The following is a 19,199-nucleotide window of genomic DNA, read 5'->3' on the forward strand; positions in this document are numbered from 1 at the left end:
GAGTACAAAGAAGCGCAACAAAGCTAATAAAGGGTCTGGAGGATATTAGTTATAAAGAAAGGTTGCGAGCACTGAACTTATTCTCTCTGGAAAAGAGACGCTTGAGAGGGGATATGATTTAAATGTACAAATACCAAACTGGTGACCCCACAATAGGGATAAAACTTTTTCGCCGGAATGGAGTTTAATAAGACACGTGGCCACTCTTTAAAATTAGAAGAAGAAAAGAGCTTTAACCTTAAACTGCTTAGAGGGTTCTTTACTGTAAGAGTGGCAAGGATGGGGAATTCTCTTCCACAGGCGGTGGTCTCAGCGGGGGGCATCGATAGTTTCAAAAAACGATTAAATAAGCACCTGAATGACCACAACATACAGGGATATACAATGTAATACTGACATTTAATCACACACATAGGTTGGACTTGATGGACTTGTGTCTTTTTTTTTTTTCAACCTCACCTACTATGTAACTAAATGAGGACTGGTTACACAGAAAAGTGACCTTTAAAATCTTCTATAAAAGAGTGGTTTGTACTTTGACTTGAGTGGCGCAAAGTATTTTACGTGGAATAAGGCAAGCAACAGTATAAGACTTAATTAAAGGCTGTAGAGGCAGAACTCAGAGGTTGATGTTCTGCCTCCACAGACTTATATTAAGCCTTATACTATTGCTTGCCTTTTTCCATGAAAAATACTTTACACCTAGCTCACCGTCCTTTGATTTGTTCTGATTTCACCAGTTTATGACCTTTTCCAAGCCACACTCTGGGCTATTGGCTGCTGTTTTTTACCCAGCTGCTCTTTGCACCATTTTCAGCCTACAAGTAATTTTTTTGTACTTGGTGCCAGTATACATACACTTCTTGTTTTATATATCCCACCTAGGTGACTTCCTGTACCAGTGAGTGTGCGTGATTCACTAACATAGGAGAACGTCATGCCCTTTCACTGAAAGCCCTTAAGGCAAATGCACTCTTTTGTTATAAATCCATTTATATGAGCTATAACTGTCTTATTCCTGACTGAAAAGCCCCAGCGTTAGACAACCTTGTTTCTTCTATTTCCAAAGTCACTCTGTGAAACACTTAAAGGCCCGTCTATTTGCTATGTTTGTATAACAAAACTGCTTTAATCTTCCTATTTATTCTTTGCACACAATTATTTTATTCCTTAATCCAATGCCAGGCGAGGTCTTACCAGCATAACAGAAGGGAGTTTTGTGGGTCTCCTTGGCAGAGGACAGACGAAACATGCTTTCTGCCTCTCTCTGTTTATATTACATACAAGCATATGCATTGAACAGGACTAGTCTGAATGTAAACAGTCCTTGTTAACGAGAGAAAAAACCCTTTGTGTTTAAATACATTTTCCTTCTTTTCGTTAGGTGAATTTGGGTTATTGTGCCAAAACTGGTCCTCATTAGTTGTTTCTTATTAAATTGTATCTACTACTATGGAAATGTGTGATCATTGCTATTAGCATTCCTATAGGCTATTGCCTCAGTGTTCGTAATACTTAATATGACCTGTTTCATTTAAAGGAACACTAAAGGCAAAATTTATATATTTTTTTTAAATAACAAACATGTTATTCTTACCTCCACTGTGCAGTTAGTTTTGCACAGAGTGTCTTGGCTCCTCCTCGCAAAAGCTTTCCACCTTCATGCGAGCGCGCTTGCATGGTGGAAAGCTTTTGCGGGTGCGCTCCCGTGATACAGCGGCGGGCATAGCCGCCGACTGTATCACTCGTCCCCGCCCCCGGCGTGCCGCGTCATCGGATGTGATTGACAGCAGCGCCAGCCAATGGCTGCGCTGCTATCAATCCGTCCAGCCTAGCCAATCAACGGCCAGGCTGGGAACCCGAAGAGGATCACGAGGACGTGCGCGGGACTTTCGAGGGGTAAGGTAAGTAAAACGGGGGGTTCGGGGGGGGGGGGCGTTACCGTCGGATGTTTTTTCACCTTAATGCATAGGATGCATTAAGGTGAAAAAAACATTTACCTTTACAACCCCTTTAAGGACCAGTAAACGTGCTAGTTAGCATTACTTAAAACTGAATGCAGACCAACAGCTAAATACATAATTGAAATACATCTAAGAAATCTACAGTGCCTTGAAAGAGTATTCATACCCCTTGAGATTTTCCACATTTTGTCATGTTACAACTAAAAACATTAACTTATTTTATTGGAATTTTATGTGATAGACGAACACAAAGTGGCACATAATTGTGACGTGGAAGGAAAATGATAAATGTTTTTCAACATTTTTTACAAATAAATATCTGAAAGGTGTGGCATGTATTTTTATTCAGTCCCCTTTACTCCAATACCCCTACCTATAATCTAGTGAACCAATTGCCTTCAGAAATCACCTAATTAGTAAATAGAGTCCACCCGCGTGTAATTTAATTTCAGAATAAATACAGCTGTTCTGTGAAGCCCTCAGAGGTTTGTTAGAGATCCTTTGTGAAAAAAACGGCATCATGAAGGCAAAGGAACAAACCAGACTGGTCAGGAATAAAGTTGTGGAGAGTGGGGTTAGGTTATAAAAAATATCCCAAAGTTTGCACATCTCACAGAGCACTGTTCAATCCATCATCTGAAAATGGAAAGAGTATGGCACAACTGCAAACCTATCAAGACATTGCCGTCAACTTAAACTGACAGGCTGGGCAAGGAGAGCATTAATCGTAGAAGCAGCCAAGAGGCCCATGGAAACTCTGGAGGAGCTGCGGAGATCCACAGCTCAGGTGGGAGAATCTATCCACAGGACAACTATTAGTTGTGCATTCTACAAATCTGACCTTTATGGAAGAGTGGCGAGAAGAAAGCTATTGTTGTAAGAAAGCCATAAGAAGTCCCATTTTCAGTTTGCGAGAAGCCATGTCAAAGAAGGTGCTCTGGTCAGATGAGACCAAAATGTAACTTTTTGGCCTAAAAGCAAAACGCTATGTGTGGTGGAAAATCAACACTGCACATCACCCCAAACACACCATCCCCACCGTGAAACATGGTGGTGGCAGCATCATGTTGTGGGGATGCTTTTCTTCAGCAGGGACAGGAAAGCTGATCAGAGTGATGGGAAGACCGATGGAGCCAAACACCGGGCAATCTTTGGCAGCGAGATATTCCAGACTTAGCAGATGATGACTGGGAGGAGAGTATCCAAAAATATCTACCTTTGACGATTTCGGCAAGGGATAGGTTTATCCAACTGAAATTTATTCACTGCGCCTACTACTCTCTGGAACGCTTGGCGAAAATCTACCCTGACCGTATGGCGCTATGCCCCAAATGTGGCTCAGATAACGCTGATTTCCTCCATGTAGTCTGGTCCTACCCCAAAGTCGAAGAGTTCTGGAGGGCAGTCCTGGACGACATTAACTCTATAGGGAAGATAAAAGTCCTGTATGGGCCTACCCCTCTCCTTTTAGGCATATGCGATTTCCTTGAGGCTCCTCAAAGGAAAAAATTGCCTGTTACGTTTACTGTACTTCTACCTGCAACGTTTGTACTAGGGTTGTCCCGATACTGATACCAGTATCGATATCGGGACCGATACCGAGTATTTGCGGGAGTACGAGTACTCCCGCAAATACCCCCGATACCTAAATAGAATACTCCGCCGCCGCCCCCGCCGCCGTCGCCACCGCCGTATATCGTTAATCACCGTGCGGCGAACATTACAGGCACCTTTAGTTTGAATAGCTGTTTTGCCCGCCACGCCGTGTATAGACACTCCCCCTTGGACGGATCTGTCCAATCCCGAGCAAGGGGGAGTGTCCTTTACACGGCGTGGCAGGGAAAACAGCTATTGAAACGAAAACTGCCTGTAATGTTCGCCGCACAATGATTAACGCGGCCACGCTGGCGGCATCGGCATCATCATCAGGTATGGGGGACATGGCTGGATATATGTGGGGGACATGGCTGCATATACTGTATGGGGGACATGGCGGCATATACTATATGGGGGACATGGCTGCATATACTGTATGGGGGACATGGCTGCATATACTGTATGGGGGACATGGCTGCATATACTGTATGGGGGACATGGCTGCATATACTGTATGGGGGACATGGCTGCATATACTGTATGGGGGACATGGCTGCATATACTGTATGGGGGACATGGCTGCATATATGGGGGGGGCATGGCTGGATATATGGGGGGACATGGCTGCATATATGTGGGGGGACATGGCTGGATATATGGGGGGACATGGCTGCATATATGTGGGGGGACATGGCTGCATATATGTGGGGGGACATGGCTGCATATATGTGGGGGACATGGCTGCATATATGTGGGGGACATGGCTGCATATATGTGGGGGACATGGCTGCATATGCTTGGGGACATGGCTGCATATGTTTGGGGACATGGCTGCATTTGTGGGGGGGCATGGCTGCATTTGTGGGGGGGACATGGCTGCATTTGTGGGGGGACATGGCTGCATATGGGGGGGACATGGCTGCATATGTGGGGGACATGGCTGCATTTGTGGGGGGACATGGCTGCTTTTGGGGACACATTTAAAAAAAAGTATCGGTATTCGGTATCGGCGAGTACATAAAAAAAAAGTATCGGTACTTGTACTCGGTCCTAAAAAAGTGGTATCGGGACAACCCTAGTTTGTACTATCATTATATGATTTCTGTCTGAATGTATTTGTACCTTTTTTTTAAATTAAATAAACTTTATTTAAAAAAATATATATATATATCCTCCATGAAAGTAAATGTGTTCTGCTGTATACAAGAAGCTTCCAGCCCTTGATTTCAATACTCTCCACAATAAAAAATTGGCCCAGAAAAGTGTGTTACTTGGACCTACTTTGACTTCTGGTGGACGCACTTTTTTCAGCTGTCTTCACCTTCTGTCACAAGGACTGGTCCCATATAGTGTTTTTTGGTCATTAGCGTTGATGATTTGGCTGTTGAAGCACAGATCCTTAGGAGAAGGGGCTTGTTTTTGGATTAGGGCATTCTTAAGTTTCTTCATACTAGAAAGTCGACTTTATGCATGGGCTATCTTCGCACCTGGAATTCCTGCTCACTTCTGAGCAGGAGCTCAGAAGTTTCATTCTAGACAGTACTCTGTGGGACGAATCCTGGCCTTCAAGGCAGCCAGGACTATCCTTTTTCAATAACAGCTGGCCTTTCACTCCTGTTGAGGGCTTTTACACAATGGATCGCTCATATAGTTCCTTTCAGATGCTCCTGGGTGACTCTGGGATCTCAACTGGGTCTTTTTGACCCCCAGGGACCACCCTTTGAGCCTTCCAAAGCATGTTTTTCCTTCTTGAATCTCATCCAAGTGGCAGGTTTTGAAGTTAGCAGCTTTATCATGTTAGTAACCCTTTTTGGTGTTTTTACAAGAATAAGGCTATTCTGAGTCCTAAGACCTCCTTTTTTCTTAAAGTGTTTTTTTTTCACCTTTACCAGGACATTGTCCTGCTGCCCTTTTTTCCAGCTCCTAAAGTCCCAGGGAGATTGTTTTTACTGTTTTGACATAATCTGTACTGTGTGGGTTTACCTATTAGCTATAGCTTTACCCAGCAATTAGATTCTCTCTTTGTCCTTCCTGAGGGTTCTACCATGCTTCTCGCTCCATCAAGGCATGGTGGAATCATCTAGTATATATCCTATTCCTTGCAGGCAAACTCCACTCCACATCCATGGGTGCTTCTTCTTAGGCATTTTAGCACTAATCAGTGCACAGATTTGCATGACCATCACCTAGTCTTCTGCTAATATTTTTTATCAGGTGGATGTCCTGGCCTCTGCTACTCTAGCTTTGGCTGCATTGTGCTACTAGTTGTCTCTTCCGTTTGGGTCTCCAACACTTCTAAATGGGCGGGTTTGGTGACATTTGTTTACTGTGTTGCCCACTCCTCATTATTGTATAACTTTTGGACATCCCAGTCCTCTAAGGCCTTGTACACACGATCGGACGGTCCGATGAAAACTGTCCGCCGGACCGTTTTCATCGGACATGTCCGCTGCCGGATTTTGGTCTGATGTGTGTACACACCATCAGACCAAAATCCCCGCGGACAGCGAACGCGGTGACGTGGTCGCGACGTGGCCGCGACAATGACGCGGCGACGTGCGCTACCCTGGAAGGCCAATGCTTCGACGCATGCGTCGAATCACTTCGACGCATGCAAGGGATTTCGGCCGAGCGGACATATCCGATGAGTTGTACTAAGAAACATTTGTCCGCTGGAAACCTGTCCGCTAGGCCGGGAATCCGGTCCGGTCGGCCGTACAGACGACCAAACATGTCAGCGGAAACTGGTCCGCGGACCAGTTTCAGCAGACATGTTCGGTCGTGTGTACGAGGCCTTAGACTCTGTATGTGTCCTATACTCTGTGAGGGGAAAAAACTGGATATTTAGCTTGCCTGTAAAGTCTGTTTCCTGGATTAAAATAGAGGACACAGGACCCTTCCCTCTATGTATCCTTTTATTGCCTGATAAAAAAAATTGAGGATTGCTTGAAGTGGGAGGTGTTTATTTGGAGGCCTTTGCAGCTCTGCTTTGCCTGCATCCTGTACTGTACTAGAAGAAACTATTTTTATAGGCAGGTCAACATGGTTATAGGTGCATGTGGTTTTGAATTGTAGTGATTTATCTATGTTAAGTGAATGTTGGGTGAATGTCACACTCGTCGCCCCTTACATTCTTTGAAAAGTCAACTAGTACCACATTTACTAAGCTAAGTGAAGTTTTTTCCCATTTTGAATAGAGTAAGGGAGGGTTATGTCCCATAGCCAAACAAATCCCTGCAAATTAAGGGAATCTATTGGGGTCCCCCAGGTTACCAGGACTAGTGTCCCCCTTGGAAGATTCCAATTATCTGTTTTCTGGAGATAACCCCAAATTTGTGATTTTCTTTTAATTTCACTTTTAATGATGTTGGTAAACAAGAAAAATAAAGGGGTGAATCACCTTAAGGGGAGCACAGACATCATTAAAAACAGACATGTGTTCTAATCCCTCTCCGCTCTATCCAAAACAAAACAAAAAGTTTATAATTATACTTTAACTTTGCAAAATTAACATATTCTACACCATTTGTATATCAGCCACATTTACTGCAGATGAATATTCCTGGTGCATGTGGTTTTGAATTGTAGTGATTTATCTATGTTAAGTGAATGTTGGGTGAATGTCACACTCGTCGCCCCTTAAAGTTTCACAGTGTAAATCCTAGGAGCCCTTACTGCCCTCACGCCCAGTGTTTGTGTTTCCCAGCATACAATTCTAACTCTGGCTTGCCAGTGTTAAAGCCCTTGTTATACTTTTCTGAACTCACTTAGGCCCCTTTTACACTTGGGCGGGAGCCGCTATGTTAATGTTAAAATAAATGTAATTTTTGTTTATGAATGAGTCCATAACTCAGTTACATGGTGGTTTTTGATATTCACCGGAAGTTCAACATTGACATAGGCAGCTGCTGATTGGCTGCAGCTGCTGATCAACAACAGTTTTTCAGTAATTCACAGTGTATTATCCTGCGTGTATATACAGTTCATATGTGACACTTTCAGCTTAAATTTTCACTTTCTTCCAGATGTGTACCTTATATTAATCCTCTTATAGCCTTCACTCTTGTGCATCCTCTATGGTAGCAATAAATTGTAACCACCTTTCACCACTGCACTCACCTCCAATGAAAACCTGTTTCCAGGTCTGTAAATGCCATCAGGTATACAGTATATCCAGGCTCCTCAGCTGTTTAACCTAATTTTTCCGTCTCTTGTCTCGTTAGGTATGTCCTTATCTGGATATCCTTCGTATGGCCTTTCAGTGCTCTTTCTTCCACTATTTTACCTCAGTTAAAGCAAATACGCTTCTATGATGTAGTAACTTAAAACTTCCACATTTATTTTAATATTGTACACTTACATTTAAAACAGAGACAATGTGTAGCAAATGAAGATTACAATGGGTCCGGAGCTCCCGTCTGACCCACGATCCTCAGTGTTTGTGTCCCCTGATTCCGCCCAATGTGTATCGTCAGTCACGTGACTTCCTCAGGACTTCCCTGAGGAGGTCACGTGACTGTGACGATACGCGTTGGGCGGAATCAGGTGCCACAAAAACTGTGAAGCTACAGCCCCGCTGTAATCTGCACTTGCCATGCATTGTCTGTGTTTTTTTTTTGTTATTTGGATTTTCACAATACAATCATATAGGATACAATAGCTCTAAAACAGTTGTATATATGTATTAAATTCAACAAAGTAGGTAAAGTTCTGAGTAAGGGGGGGTGGGGGGATGGAACAGGTGATTCATATATACCTATACAGCAATGTCAAAGCAGTGTGATACATACAGAAGTGATGAATCATACCATTTTACCTTCAGGTCGGAAGCATGGTTCGGAAATTAAAGACTGGCTATCTCATATAGTGGCCTAGCTATAGCCATAATAACTGGCGTGAGTTATTAGCTTTAAGTATAGGAAAGTCATGGAAGTCGAAGAGCTCCAGGAATCTGTGGATGTTCTATGGTGGTAGAAAGGTAGAGGGGTAAACCGGAGACCCTGAGGTTGCCCAGTGAATTGGTGAGATCTCTTTTCAAATACCAATTGGTGTAATGAAATGGTTGCATGACTTCTTGTAAGACTTGGGTTAATGTGGCCTCTGTCTCTGTTTTAAATGTAAGGCCTCGTACACACGACTGTTTTTCCTCGACAGAATCCATCAAGAAACTTGTTGGCAGAGCTTTTTTGCCGAGGAAAACGGTCGTGTGTATGTTTTTCATCAAGGAAACTGTCGAGGATCTCGACGAGAAAAAAAGAGAACAAGTTCCCTTTTTCCTCGACGGGAGTCTCAATTTCCTTGTCGTGTTCCTCGTCGGGCTGGTTTTCGACGAGAAACACGTTCGTGTGTATGCTAAGAAAACAACGCATGCTCAGAGTAAAGTATGAGACGGGAGCGCACCTTCGGTAAAAGTAGCGTTTGTAATGGAGATAGCACAAAAAAAAAGTGCAAATTGTCTCTTACCAAACTTTTACTTAACCCGCAGTAACATGAGATTAGCAATAGCAGCTGCAAGGGTTGTGCCAGTGGAATCGAACTTCCCCTGCCGTTGTATGTGTTGTACGTCACCGCATTTGAGAACGAGGAGATTTGGTCTTGACAGTGTGTACGCAAAGAAAGCTTGTCAGGTTTCTCCACAAGCCTGACAAGCAACTCGTCGAGGAAAATGATGTTTCATTTACGACGAGTTCCGCGGTTGTGTGTACGAGGCCTAAGTGTATAATATTACAAGAAATGTGGAAGTTTTAAATGACTACACCATGAAAGCGTATTTGCTTTAACTGAGGTAACATGGTGGGAGAAAGAGCACTGAAAGGCCATATGAGGGATACCCAGATAAAACATATCTAGTGAGACAAGAGAAGAAAACAGGTCTTCATTGGAGGTGAGCACCGTGATGAAAGGTGATGGGAGTCACAATTTATTGCTACCATAGAGGATACACAAGAGTGAAGGCTGGAAGAGGATTAATATAAGGTGCACATCCGGAAGAATGTGATCATTTCAGCAGAAAGTGTCACATATGAACTGTATATACACGAATGAACTGTGTACTTTACTTTATTTTGGATTTTTTTCATGTGACAAGGATTATGTCATAATTATGTATTTTGATTGATTAGGATTTTTATATATATATATATATATATATATATATATATATATATATATATATACACACACACACACACACACACACACACACAATTATTGTTTGTTTAACATTCATAGTTTTTCAGTTTGTCCATTTAACAGAAGTGGATCTAAGAACTAACCTCTGTTAAACAAGTAAGGCCATACACAGATCAAAATGTGGTTGGTCCCTGTTGTACTGGGCAGATTTTGATCTGTCTATTCTCAGCTTGTGGTTTTAATATTCTTTTAAAAAAAATATTTGACATATCTGTCTGTAAGCCATGCTACACACTGGTGCGTTTTGACATGCGATTTGACATGTCAAATCGGCAGAATTTGACGGCAATGGCACCGCCCTAATTGGTGCGACCATGCATCTGTGGCGCTGCACCAATTTCAAAAAGTAGTTTCTGTACTACTGTTTGCGATTTCGCCCCTCGATTTACATTGGCATCTGTGCAGGAACTGCACAGGTATCTCTGTAATCGTGACCGAAATCGGGACCGACAAGCGAGAGTGTAATTCAGAACTCGCATGGCTTTATTCCCACAGCCCAGTGTGAACCTGGGCTAAATGTTACTTTTTAAGCCACATTGTAGACTTATAGGTAGATTCAGAGAGAATGGTGTAAACTTGCGGCGGCGTAGCTTAGCGTGTTTAGGTTACGCCGCCGTAAGTTAGCGAGGCAAGTACTTGATTCTCAAAGTACTTGCCTGCTAAGTTACGGCGGCGTAGCCTAAAGCAGGCGGGCGTAAGGACGCCTAATTCAAATGTGTGTAAGGGGGCATGTTTTATGTTAATGGGGCTTGACCTTACGTTTTTGACTTTTTTTTCAACTACGCATGCGCCAAGCGCCTACATTTCCCAGTGTGCATTGCGGCTAAGTACGCCGCACGGGCCTATTGATTTTGACGTGGACGTAAACTACGTAAATCCCTATTCACGGACAAATTTCGAATTTTGAAGCGGGAACGGCAGCCATACTTTAACATTACTATTCCATCTATTAGATGGAATAACTTTAGGCCTGATATTGCCTTACGGAAACGGCGTAAATGTACTGCGGCGGCCGGGCGTACGATCGTGAATCGGCGTATCTACTAATTTACATATTCTACGCTGACTGCAATGGAAGCGCCACCTAGCGGCAAGCCTCAATATTGCAACCTAAGATAGGACGGCGCAAGCCGTCGTATCTTAGATATGTTTAAGCGTTTCTCTGTTTGAGAATACACTTAAACATAAGTCGGCGTAGATTCTGAGTTAGGTCGGCTTATCTACTGATAAGCCGGCCTAACTCTTTCTGAATCTACCTATTAGTGACCCTTTACAGTGAGCCATGGAGCACTGCTGGCATGACTTCCTCACGCTGAACATTGGCATACTGTCATTAGCGGTCAGTGGGCCCATATTTAGCACAAATCTGGCTGAAAATATTCCATTTAGCTGTGTCCAAAACGTTTCCCGTTCAAAGCTGAAAGGTTTTTACTGTGCAGAATTTCTTAGCAGGCTCTTAATCCACTGGAGACTTTACTGAGCGAGGAGATGTCCGTGTTTGCCTGGCTTTCTCCTCATCCACATATGTATGCGCTGTTCCATATGTATATATGACCACGTGCATTACTTTAAATACACAGAAAAAGTAATCTGGTGAAACCCATATGACATGCAGTGATTATGTGTTTTTCTTTTTTTAAGTTTACTTAAAGGCTTATGCATAGTAATTAGTTTCAGTCAAATTCCTATCCGACGATTTAATATTTTGGCTGAAGGCTTCAGCGCTTATATCCTGTCTGCCATTAGAAGCTGTTTTATGATGCAGTGCAGATTCTTTCAAAGACCCCTCCAAAATCTGTAGATTTAGTCATTGTGAGTATATAAGATTTCCACCGGTTTTGAAACTGCAATGACCATGTGTTTTTTTTTTCTTTGACTATAGAGAATTACATACTCCTTAACATTATGGAGGGATTTCTAGAAGAAAGCAGTAAGATCCACAGTGGAGGAGACTAGCCAGTGTATTGAACTGAGTTGTGTTTCTAGCAGACGTTTAGCGCATTCATTTAATGTGTGTAGCTTGTGTTTGTGCAGTTTTTTGGAGTGGTGTTTTGTCTCTAATTTTGCTGCTTAATATTCTTTAAGATTGGAAAATGAAAAGGTAGGAATACTAATTGTTTATGACAGAAATAGGCTTCACCATAGGCGTGCGTACAGGGTGTGCCTGGGCACACCCTAATCATCCCATGTGAATTAGCATTATCCAGGGGTGGCACCAGGTGGGTGGTTGGGGGATGCCAGTGGCCAGTGTAAATGCAGCCATTATATTAAAGGCAAGGTTCAACTTTAGGAACACATTACACTCGTATTTAGGGTGTAGCGTAATTAGCTCCCAATCAACTGTCTCCCACCACCAGAGCCTCCTCCCTGTGACAGCAGGTGGCATTCATGTGTGTTTGAGCTTTGGGGTGCACTCCCTAATGCAATAGGCTGCGCACACCTATGGGCTTCACGTACATGTGTATCATCTTCCTGTGTTTGAAACGCACCTCAAACACAGAAAATTGTTATTAGTTCTAATGGAGCAGTACACATGGCAGTTTAGAGGCTTTATTTGATCTGTTTTGTGTTGCGCTACTTTTTATGGACACAACATGTCCTATTGAGGTGCATTTAAACCAAGGAAGGAAGGCCAACTACAGCCGTTACTTGTCAGATACTGCTTTGTCCATTAGAAGGCATTCAGTTGTGTTTGCCGAAAATGCCTGTTGACATTAGCCCTTATAGCCCTTATAGCTTCAACTTTAGGGTATCAGCAGCCTAAGAGGGAACACATGTTCTAAAGCCTCGTACACATGATCGGATTGTGTGATGACTGGCTGTTGGCGGGAAAATCCGACCATTTGTATGCTCCATCGGACAATTGCTGTCGAATTTTCCGCAGACAAATGTTGGATGGCATGCGTTAAAACGGACTGTTGTTGGATTTTCTGAGCGTGTGTACACAAGTCTGTCGGATAAAATTCCAAAGTACAAACACGCATGCTCAGAATCAATGCTCATCAAACACAACATTAGCAGAAGATGCCCAATGGGTGGCGCTAAAGGGCTGAAAAAACACATATTGTCGTGTTTGTTGGCCGACAATTGTGTGCCGTTTGTATGCAAGACAAATTTCTGGCCAACGCCCTTCGGACATAAATCCTACGCTTTGTCCGCTGAAAATCCGATTGTGTGTACCAGGCTTTATTTGTAAAAGAGCACACAGGAAGGCACACATCCTTAGTGCATTACCGAAGATTTAGGCTGGATTCACACCTATGCATTTTTAGTGCTTTTAGGATTTTGCAGATTTGCACTACAGAACATGTTCCATAGGAAATCATGTTAAATGGACTGTAGTGCAAATCTGCAAAATGCAAAAAGCACTAAAACTGCATAGGTGTGAATCCAGCCTTAATGTATAAAGCAAAACATACAGGGCCAGTTCACACCAGACGCAGTTCCGTGCGCATTTTTTCTGCACAAATGCATGCACTGTTTTCCATGTGTTCCAATGGCTCTAGTTCACACCATGCAGTCAGTTTCCAGCGCAGAAACTGACCGGAAACTGGCTGCATGGTGTGAACTAGAGCCATTGGAATACATGAAAAACACTGTGCATGCATTTTGTGCAGAAAAAAAGCACACGGAAATGAACAGAACTGCGTCTGGTGTGAACTGCCCATAGCCAAATGGATACTCCCAAAAATGGATGTAAACAGGCATTGTATGACACTGCATCTCAATCCAGAGATAAACTTTAGCTCTGAAGAAGGAGGTGCACCCCCTGAAACGCATCAGATTGCCAGCGCAACATTACAATGTATTTGGCCACCCTATTCCTTCACTGGATTGAGATTTCGTGTCATACAACTCATCCATTTTGTGAGTATCCATTTGGCTTATTGTTTTGTAATAAACAATAAACCTTTGGTAATGCACTAGGCATGTGTGCCCTCCTGTGTGGTCTTTTACAGTTGTCTATTAGATTCCTCAATCTGAGGAGGGCTGCATCCACGAAGAATACCAGAATTTTTTTATTCTATTGCTTTTGATGATCCATTGCACAAGTAGACTCTGAGGTGGAATTCTATGCCCTGGAGATGTTTGTGTTTTGTGCAACCTGTTTCTTATTTGTTAAAGATCTGTGGTAAGACTGCTATATTTGGAGGTGCTAAGTAACCTACCCATTTCACTGTAGTAGTCCAGCAAACGAGTGGTGAAAGTTGTGTGGCTCCAAGTTTGAGCTATTGGATTCAGTACTTTATGTCACTGACTTTGCTCTGACTTTATTTGTGCTATATTTGCTTCTGGTCAGTGAATCAGAATGAAACCAGAGACATATGGGCATGTAAGATTTTCAGAAGGATGTCGGTACTGGCAGATTATTTATCTCAGTTCATGTTTTCTTGAGACTGGGTTCACATATATGCAAATTGGATGCAGTTAAAAATGCATCCAATTTGCATAACTGAATGAGACCAGGTTTCAATGGAGCCGGTTTGAAAGGGGTCCTGTGCGTTTTTGGGTCTGGTTCAGGTGCAAATTCAGGGAAAATGCACACATGGGGCCAGATTCAGATAGGTTACGCGGATCTAAAGATCCGCTGACCTATCTGATTTACGTTACGCCGCCGCAAGTTTTTGAGGCAAGTGCTATATTTAGAAAGCACTTGCCTCTAAAGTTGCGGCGGCGTATCGTAAATCCCCCGGCGGAATTCAAATTCCGCGGCTAGGGGGCGTGTAAAATTTAAATCAGGCGCGTCCCCGCGCTGATCGAACAGCGCATGCGCCGTCCGCAAATTTTCCCAGCGTGCATTGCTCCAAATGACGTTGCAAGGACGTCATTGGTTTCGACGTTAACGTAAATTACGGCCGTATTCGCGAACGACTTACGCAAACAACGTAAAAAAATCAAAACTCGGCGCGGGAACGACGGCCATACTTAACATAGGATACGCCGCACTTACCCCTCCTATAGCAGGGGTAACTTTCCGCTGGAAAAAGCCAAACGCAAACGACGTAAAAAAAAAGCACCGGGCAGTCGTTCGGTTCTGAATAGGCGTAAATGCTCATATGCATATTCAACGCGTAAAAGATACGGAAGTGCCACCTAGCGGCCGGCCTGGAATTGCAGCCTAAGATCCGACGGTGTAAGTCACGGATCTTAGGCATATCTATGCGTAACCTGATTCTATGAATCAGGCACATAGATACGACGGCCGGACTCAGAGATACGGCGGCGTATCAGGAGATACGCCGTCGTATCTTCATTCTGAATCCAGCCCATGAAGCACACCTGAACCATTGAACAGAAATGCACAGGAATTCGATCTGAAAACCACAGCCGCATATATGTGAACCCTACCTCTTTATTGCTCTTCTCTCACCAAATAGTACAAAAACTGCCATAAATTGTTGGTTTCTGCTGGGAACTATTGACAAGTTTACATTTGAAGATGATATTACAATATATTCTACACTAATGTTTAACATTTAAAAAAATGTAATGATGACTTTTACTTCTCTTTAGCCAGTTACCTACTACAAGTGAATCATGTGACTTTGATGACCCTAAACTGTTTCAGAACATTGAAGGTGAAAGTGTAAGTACTATAGAGTTTGTATTTAGATTTTTTGTTGACAAAGAACTGTGAAAAGCCCTATTTTTATTAAAACTTACCCACTTAGTTTTCAGAAAAGCAACAACCCTCCTGAGATAATAACACATACAGCTTCTCAGGTCCCCATGGTTATAAGTCACCAATATACAGTATAATACAGCATTCCTGTGTTGCTAGGTCTTCTCCTCTGCACATTACTGACATGTCTAAGTCATACCAACATATGAGGTGTGTCTAAAAAGTTTAGTGAATGGTATCAAAGAAAACAGAAGATACAAACAAATTACCTTTATTGGCCTTCAAACTTTTGGCATTGTTCACAAAGCTTCTGGAAACTGTCAGCAAAGGTCTCTTTAGGAATTGATTGCAGAACCGCTGTCACACATTTTTGGATTTCCGCCTGATGGTCATGTGTACTCCAGGCTAGGTGGCGCTTCTCAACAAGCCTCTGGATAGCCATGTGCATGCGCGCACCTGTTACGTATTGCTGTTGTGATGCTAGACCATTCACCAATCTTTTTAGACACACCTCATATTTATAACTGAGGCAACCTTTGCCATCCTTCTAACCTGGGTTGTGTGTCTCTTCGGTAGCCACTAGGGCCCTTCAGCTGTTGCGGAACTACCAATCCCATGAGGCATTGCAAGCTGCTGACGGTTACAAGCATGACTCCCAAAGGCAGAGGCATGATGGTAGTTGTAGTTTTGCAACAGCTGGAGCACCCATGCACTAGAGGGTATTGTGCTAAAAGGAAGTACAGTATATGATCAACAGCACCAATAAAGAAGAACCCTATAACGCAAACACAAGGGATGCCGAAGCATACAATATACAGTATATTAAAGTGGTTATAAATCCTTTGCCTATAATAAGGCTTACCTGTAGCTACCAAGGATATCTCCTAAACCTGCAAGGTTTAGGAGATATCCCCTGTTTCCTGCATGTGCCGATGTCATGAATACTAGCATACTATGCATACTAGCTCATTATGCCTTTATCTTGCAGGTTTTTTAATAGGGTTTACAACCACTTTAGTAAATATAATAAACTGCCCTACACTCCCTGGGGAAATGCACTGACTCATATGACAAGAACAAATTGTTGTGGTTGTCGGTTCTGAAAGTAGAAATTATTTGCATGGTTAGGACTTTGAAAGATCTCAGCAAGTACAGAAAGATGTTCCTAAAGTTCTGAAAAACTAAATTTTATTCCCTGTGATATATAGCACATTTGTTTAAAAACTGTACACCTGAAGCAGTAAATAATTTCAGCTCTGAAAAAGTTTTAGCACAGTTAGATGACATCACAAAAGATGATGAGAAACAATTCTAAAAAGGAGGCCCCTAGCTTACAATTTAGAAAAATCCAGGTAAATAAGGTAATTCCCCTATATAAAACAACGCAAGAATCTCGTTGGTGTTCTCGAAAGTTCACCAAGGTCTGGGACTTATGGCTAGATTCTCCATCCACAGACACATAGTATCCGATATTATAGTTATTGGGTGATTGCATCCTCTATGATTTCCAAACAAAGGTGATCTGAGAAATCTCAGTGGTTATCCGGGAAATAAATGTGATTTATTCAATAATGTTTCTAATGTCATGCAACATGTGTATTGGGGATAATGCAGAGGCCCTTCCATTTTTCTTTATTTCAAAACGTAATCTTTTTTTTTATCCAGAAAAAAGCTTTATTGAAAAAAGCATAAAACAACAATGCCAAACAGTTTACGTTTGTACATAAAACAGTCACTATCGGTAAGGGCAATTTCTACATAGTAAGTGTCATTGAAATCATCAACAATACATAACCATTTAGCCATAAGGGACATCACCCAAATTCAAGCCTCAGCAACCTATCCATGATCAGGTCCACTAGCCCAGGGACTTCTAACCAAGGAGCCCATAACTTTTCATACTTGTGCGGGCAACCTCTGTGTTGAAATATACCTTTTTTAATTCTTAAGGCATTACTAACATTAGTTATCCATTCCCGAACTGTAGGAGGGTCCTCTGACTTCCAGTGCATCATTATCAACTTACGAACTAAGAATAGGACTCTGACTATGGCTTCTCTAGTGTGGTTTTCCCACTCTAATTCATCCAACAGACTGAGCAAGCACTGTTTTGGGTCAAGAGGGAGAGATACCTGGAATACTCTGTTTGGGGTATCAACCACTCCACACATGTACAGATGTAATTTGGGGCATCTCCATAGCATATGGATCAAACTGCCATGATCCTGTTTACATCTAGAGCATTCAGGTGTTGGTCTCATACGCATAGCAAGCAAAATAATGAGGGGTATAATATACCCTCAGAAGAATATATAGCTGAGTTAGTCTCTGTGTCACATTTAATGAGCAGGACATCACGGACTGAAGAGTTTCCTCCCACCGATCTCCCGTGAGTTGGCCCACGTCCCCTTCCCATTTTTTCTGCACCCTTAGGGTGTGTTTAGTAAGGAAAGACTGGAGCAACATGGCATGGCATTGCAATATGAATCCTCAAAACATAATTTTAACTGTGTACTCCTAACTGAGCTGATAATTAGAGATGTTTGTTTTGTTGTTTACCTTGAGCTGGGGACTGCCCAGAGGCACTGTTTTGTACCACTTAAATTCTTTAAAATCATTTAAAAGAATAATAATAAAAAAATAAATAATTGGTTTAGGGGTTACATTGAGGATAAGCATTTTCAGAAGCTGAAAACCTCTATTTTAGTCTCCAGGATTTCACAATTTTCTGTCGGGATGTCTCATTTTCATAGATAAGCATGGTTGGGATGCACGTGAAAAGTCCAAGTGGTTTACATCATACTGTATATAGCAGCAGACTTAGCAGATACGTTGCCCACTGACTAGACTCCTGCAGACCAGTATACAAAGAAGACTTCTGCAGGAGACAAAAGGCAGAGCGGGGATAAAAAAGCATCCGCTTACAAAAACAGCAACATCCAGCCTGATGAGGGAGCATGATCACCGGGACAAGGATAAACTGGGATAAACAGGCAACGCGTTTCCAAGCAAATTTCCCCCTTCTACAGGATAAAGCAAATTGATCTTTTCTATGCCACTTCAGGATAGAGTTTAGCTAGGTTACACTATGAAATCACTTAAGGTATGCATATTTAAGTGATATATCTGCTAAATATAAATTTGCTATAAATAAAGTGCAACTGAAGTGTAAACTGTCAGGTTTTAACCTGCATTACAAAAATGACAACTGGAGTTTGTTTCTTATAATATTTGGTTAGATATAAGCATACAAGGACAGAAAAATATATGGTCCCTGAATCCAGTTTTTCTTTTAACCACTTCCGGACCGCCGCATGTACATTTACGTCGGCAGAATGGCACGGACAGGCACATCAACGTACCTGTACGTGCCTGCCTAGACGTGGGTCGGGGGTCCGATCGGGACCCCCCCGTACATGCGGCGGTTCCCGTGGCTTCAGGAGCGATTCTAGCCGCCCCCTCGCGATCGCTCCCCGGAGCTGAAGAACGGGAAGAGCCGTATGTAAACACGGCTTCCCCGTGCTTCACTGTGGCGGCGTATCGATCGAGTGATCCCTTTTATAGGGAGACTCGATCGATGATGTCAGACCTACAGCCACACCCCCCTACAGTTGTAAACACACACTAGGTGAACCCTAACTCCTACAGCGCCCCCTGTGGTTAACTCCCAAACTGCAACTGTAATTTTCACAATAAACAATGCAATTTAAATGAATTTTTTGCTGTGAAAATGACAATGGTCCCAAAAATGTGTCAAAATTGTCCGAAGTGTCCGCCATAATGTTGCAGTCACGAAAAAAATCGCTGATCACCGCCATTAGTAG

The 19,199-nt window shown here is 42.6% G+C and overlaps 1 protein-coding gene across 2 annotated transcripts in view; it reads left to right on the top strand.

Moving 5' to 3' along the window:
• ATP8A2 (ATPase phospholipid transporting 8A2) overlaps nucleotides 1-19,199 on the top strand; it is an 899,065-nt gene that overhangs the window by 259,351 nt on the left and 620,515 nt on the right. For both annotated transcript variants that reach the window (XM_040340493.1, XM_040340494.1), the window contains one exon: nucleotides 15,267-15,339. In XM_040340493.1, the coding sequence (XP_040196427.1) occupies nucleotides 15,267-15,339 (73 nt within the window). The remainder of the gene's footprint in view (nucleotides 1-15,266; nucleotides 15,340-19,199) is intronic.

The sequence above is a fragment of the Rana temporaria genome, chromosome 2, assembly GCF_905171775.1.
Source record: "Rana temporaria chromosome 2, aRanTem1.1, whole genome shotgun sequence".
Lineage (NCBI taxonomy): Eukaryota > Metazoa > Chordata > Amphibia > Anura > Ranidae > Rana > Rana temporaria.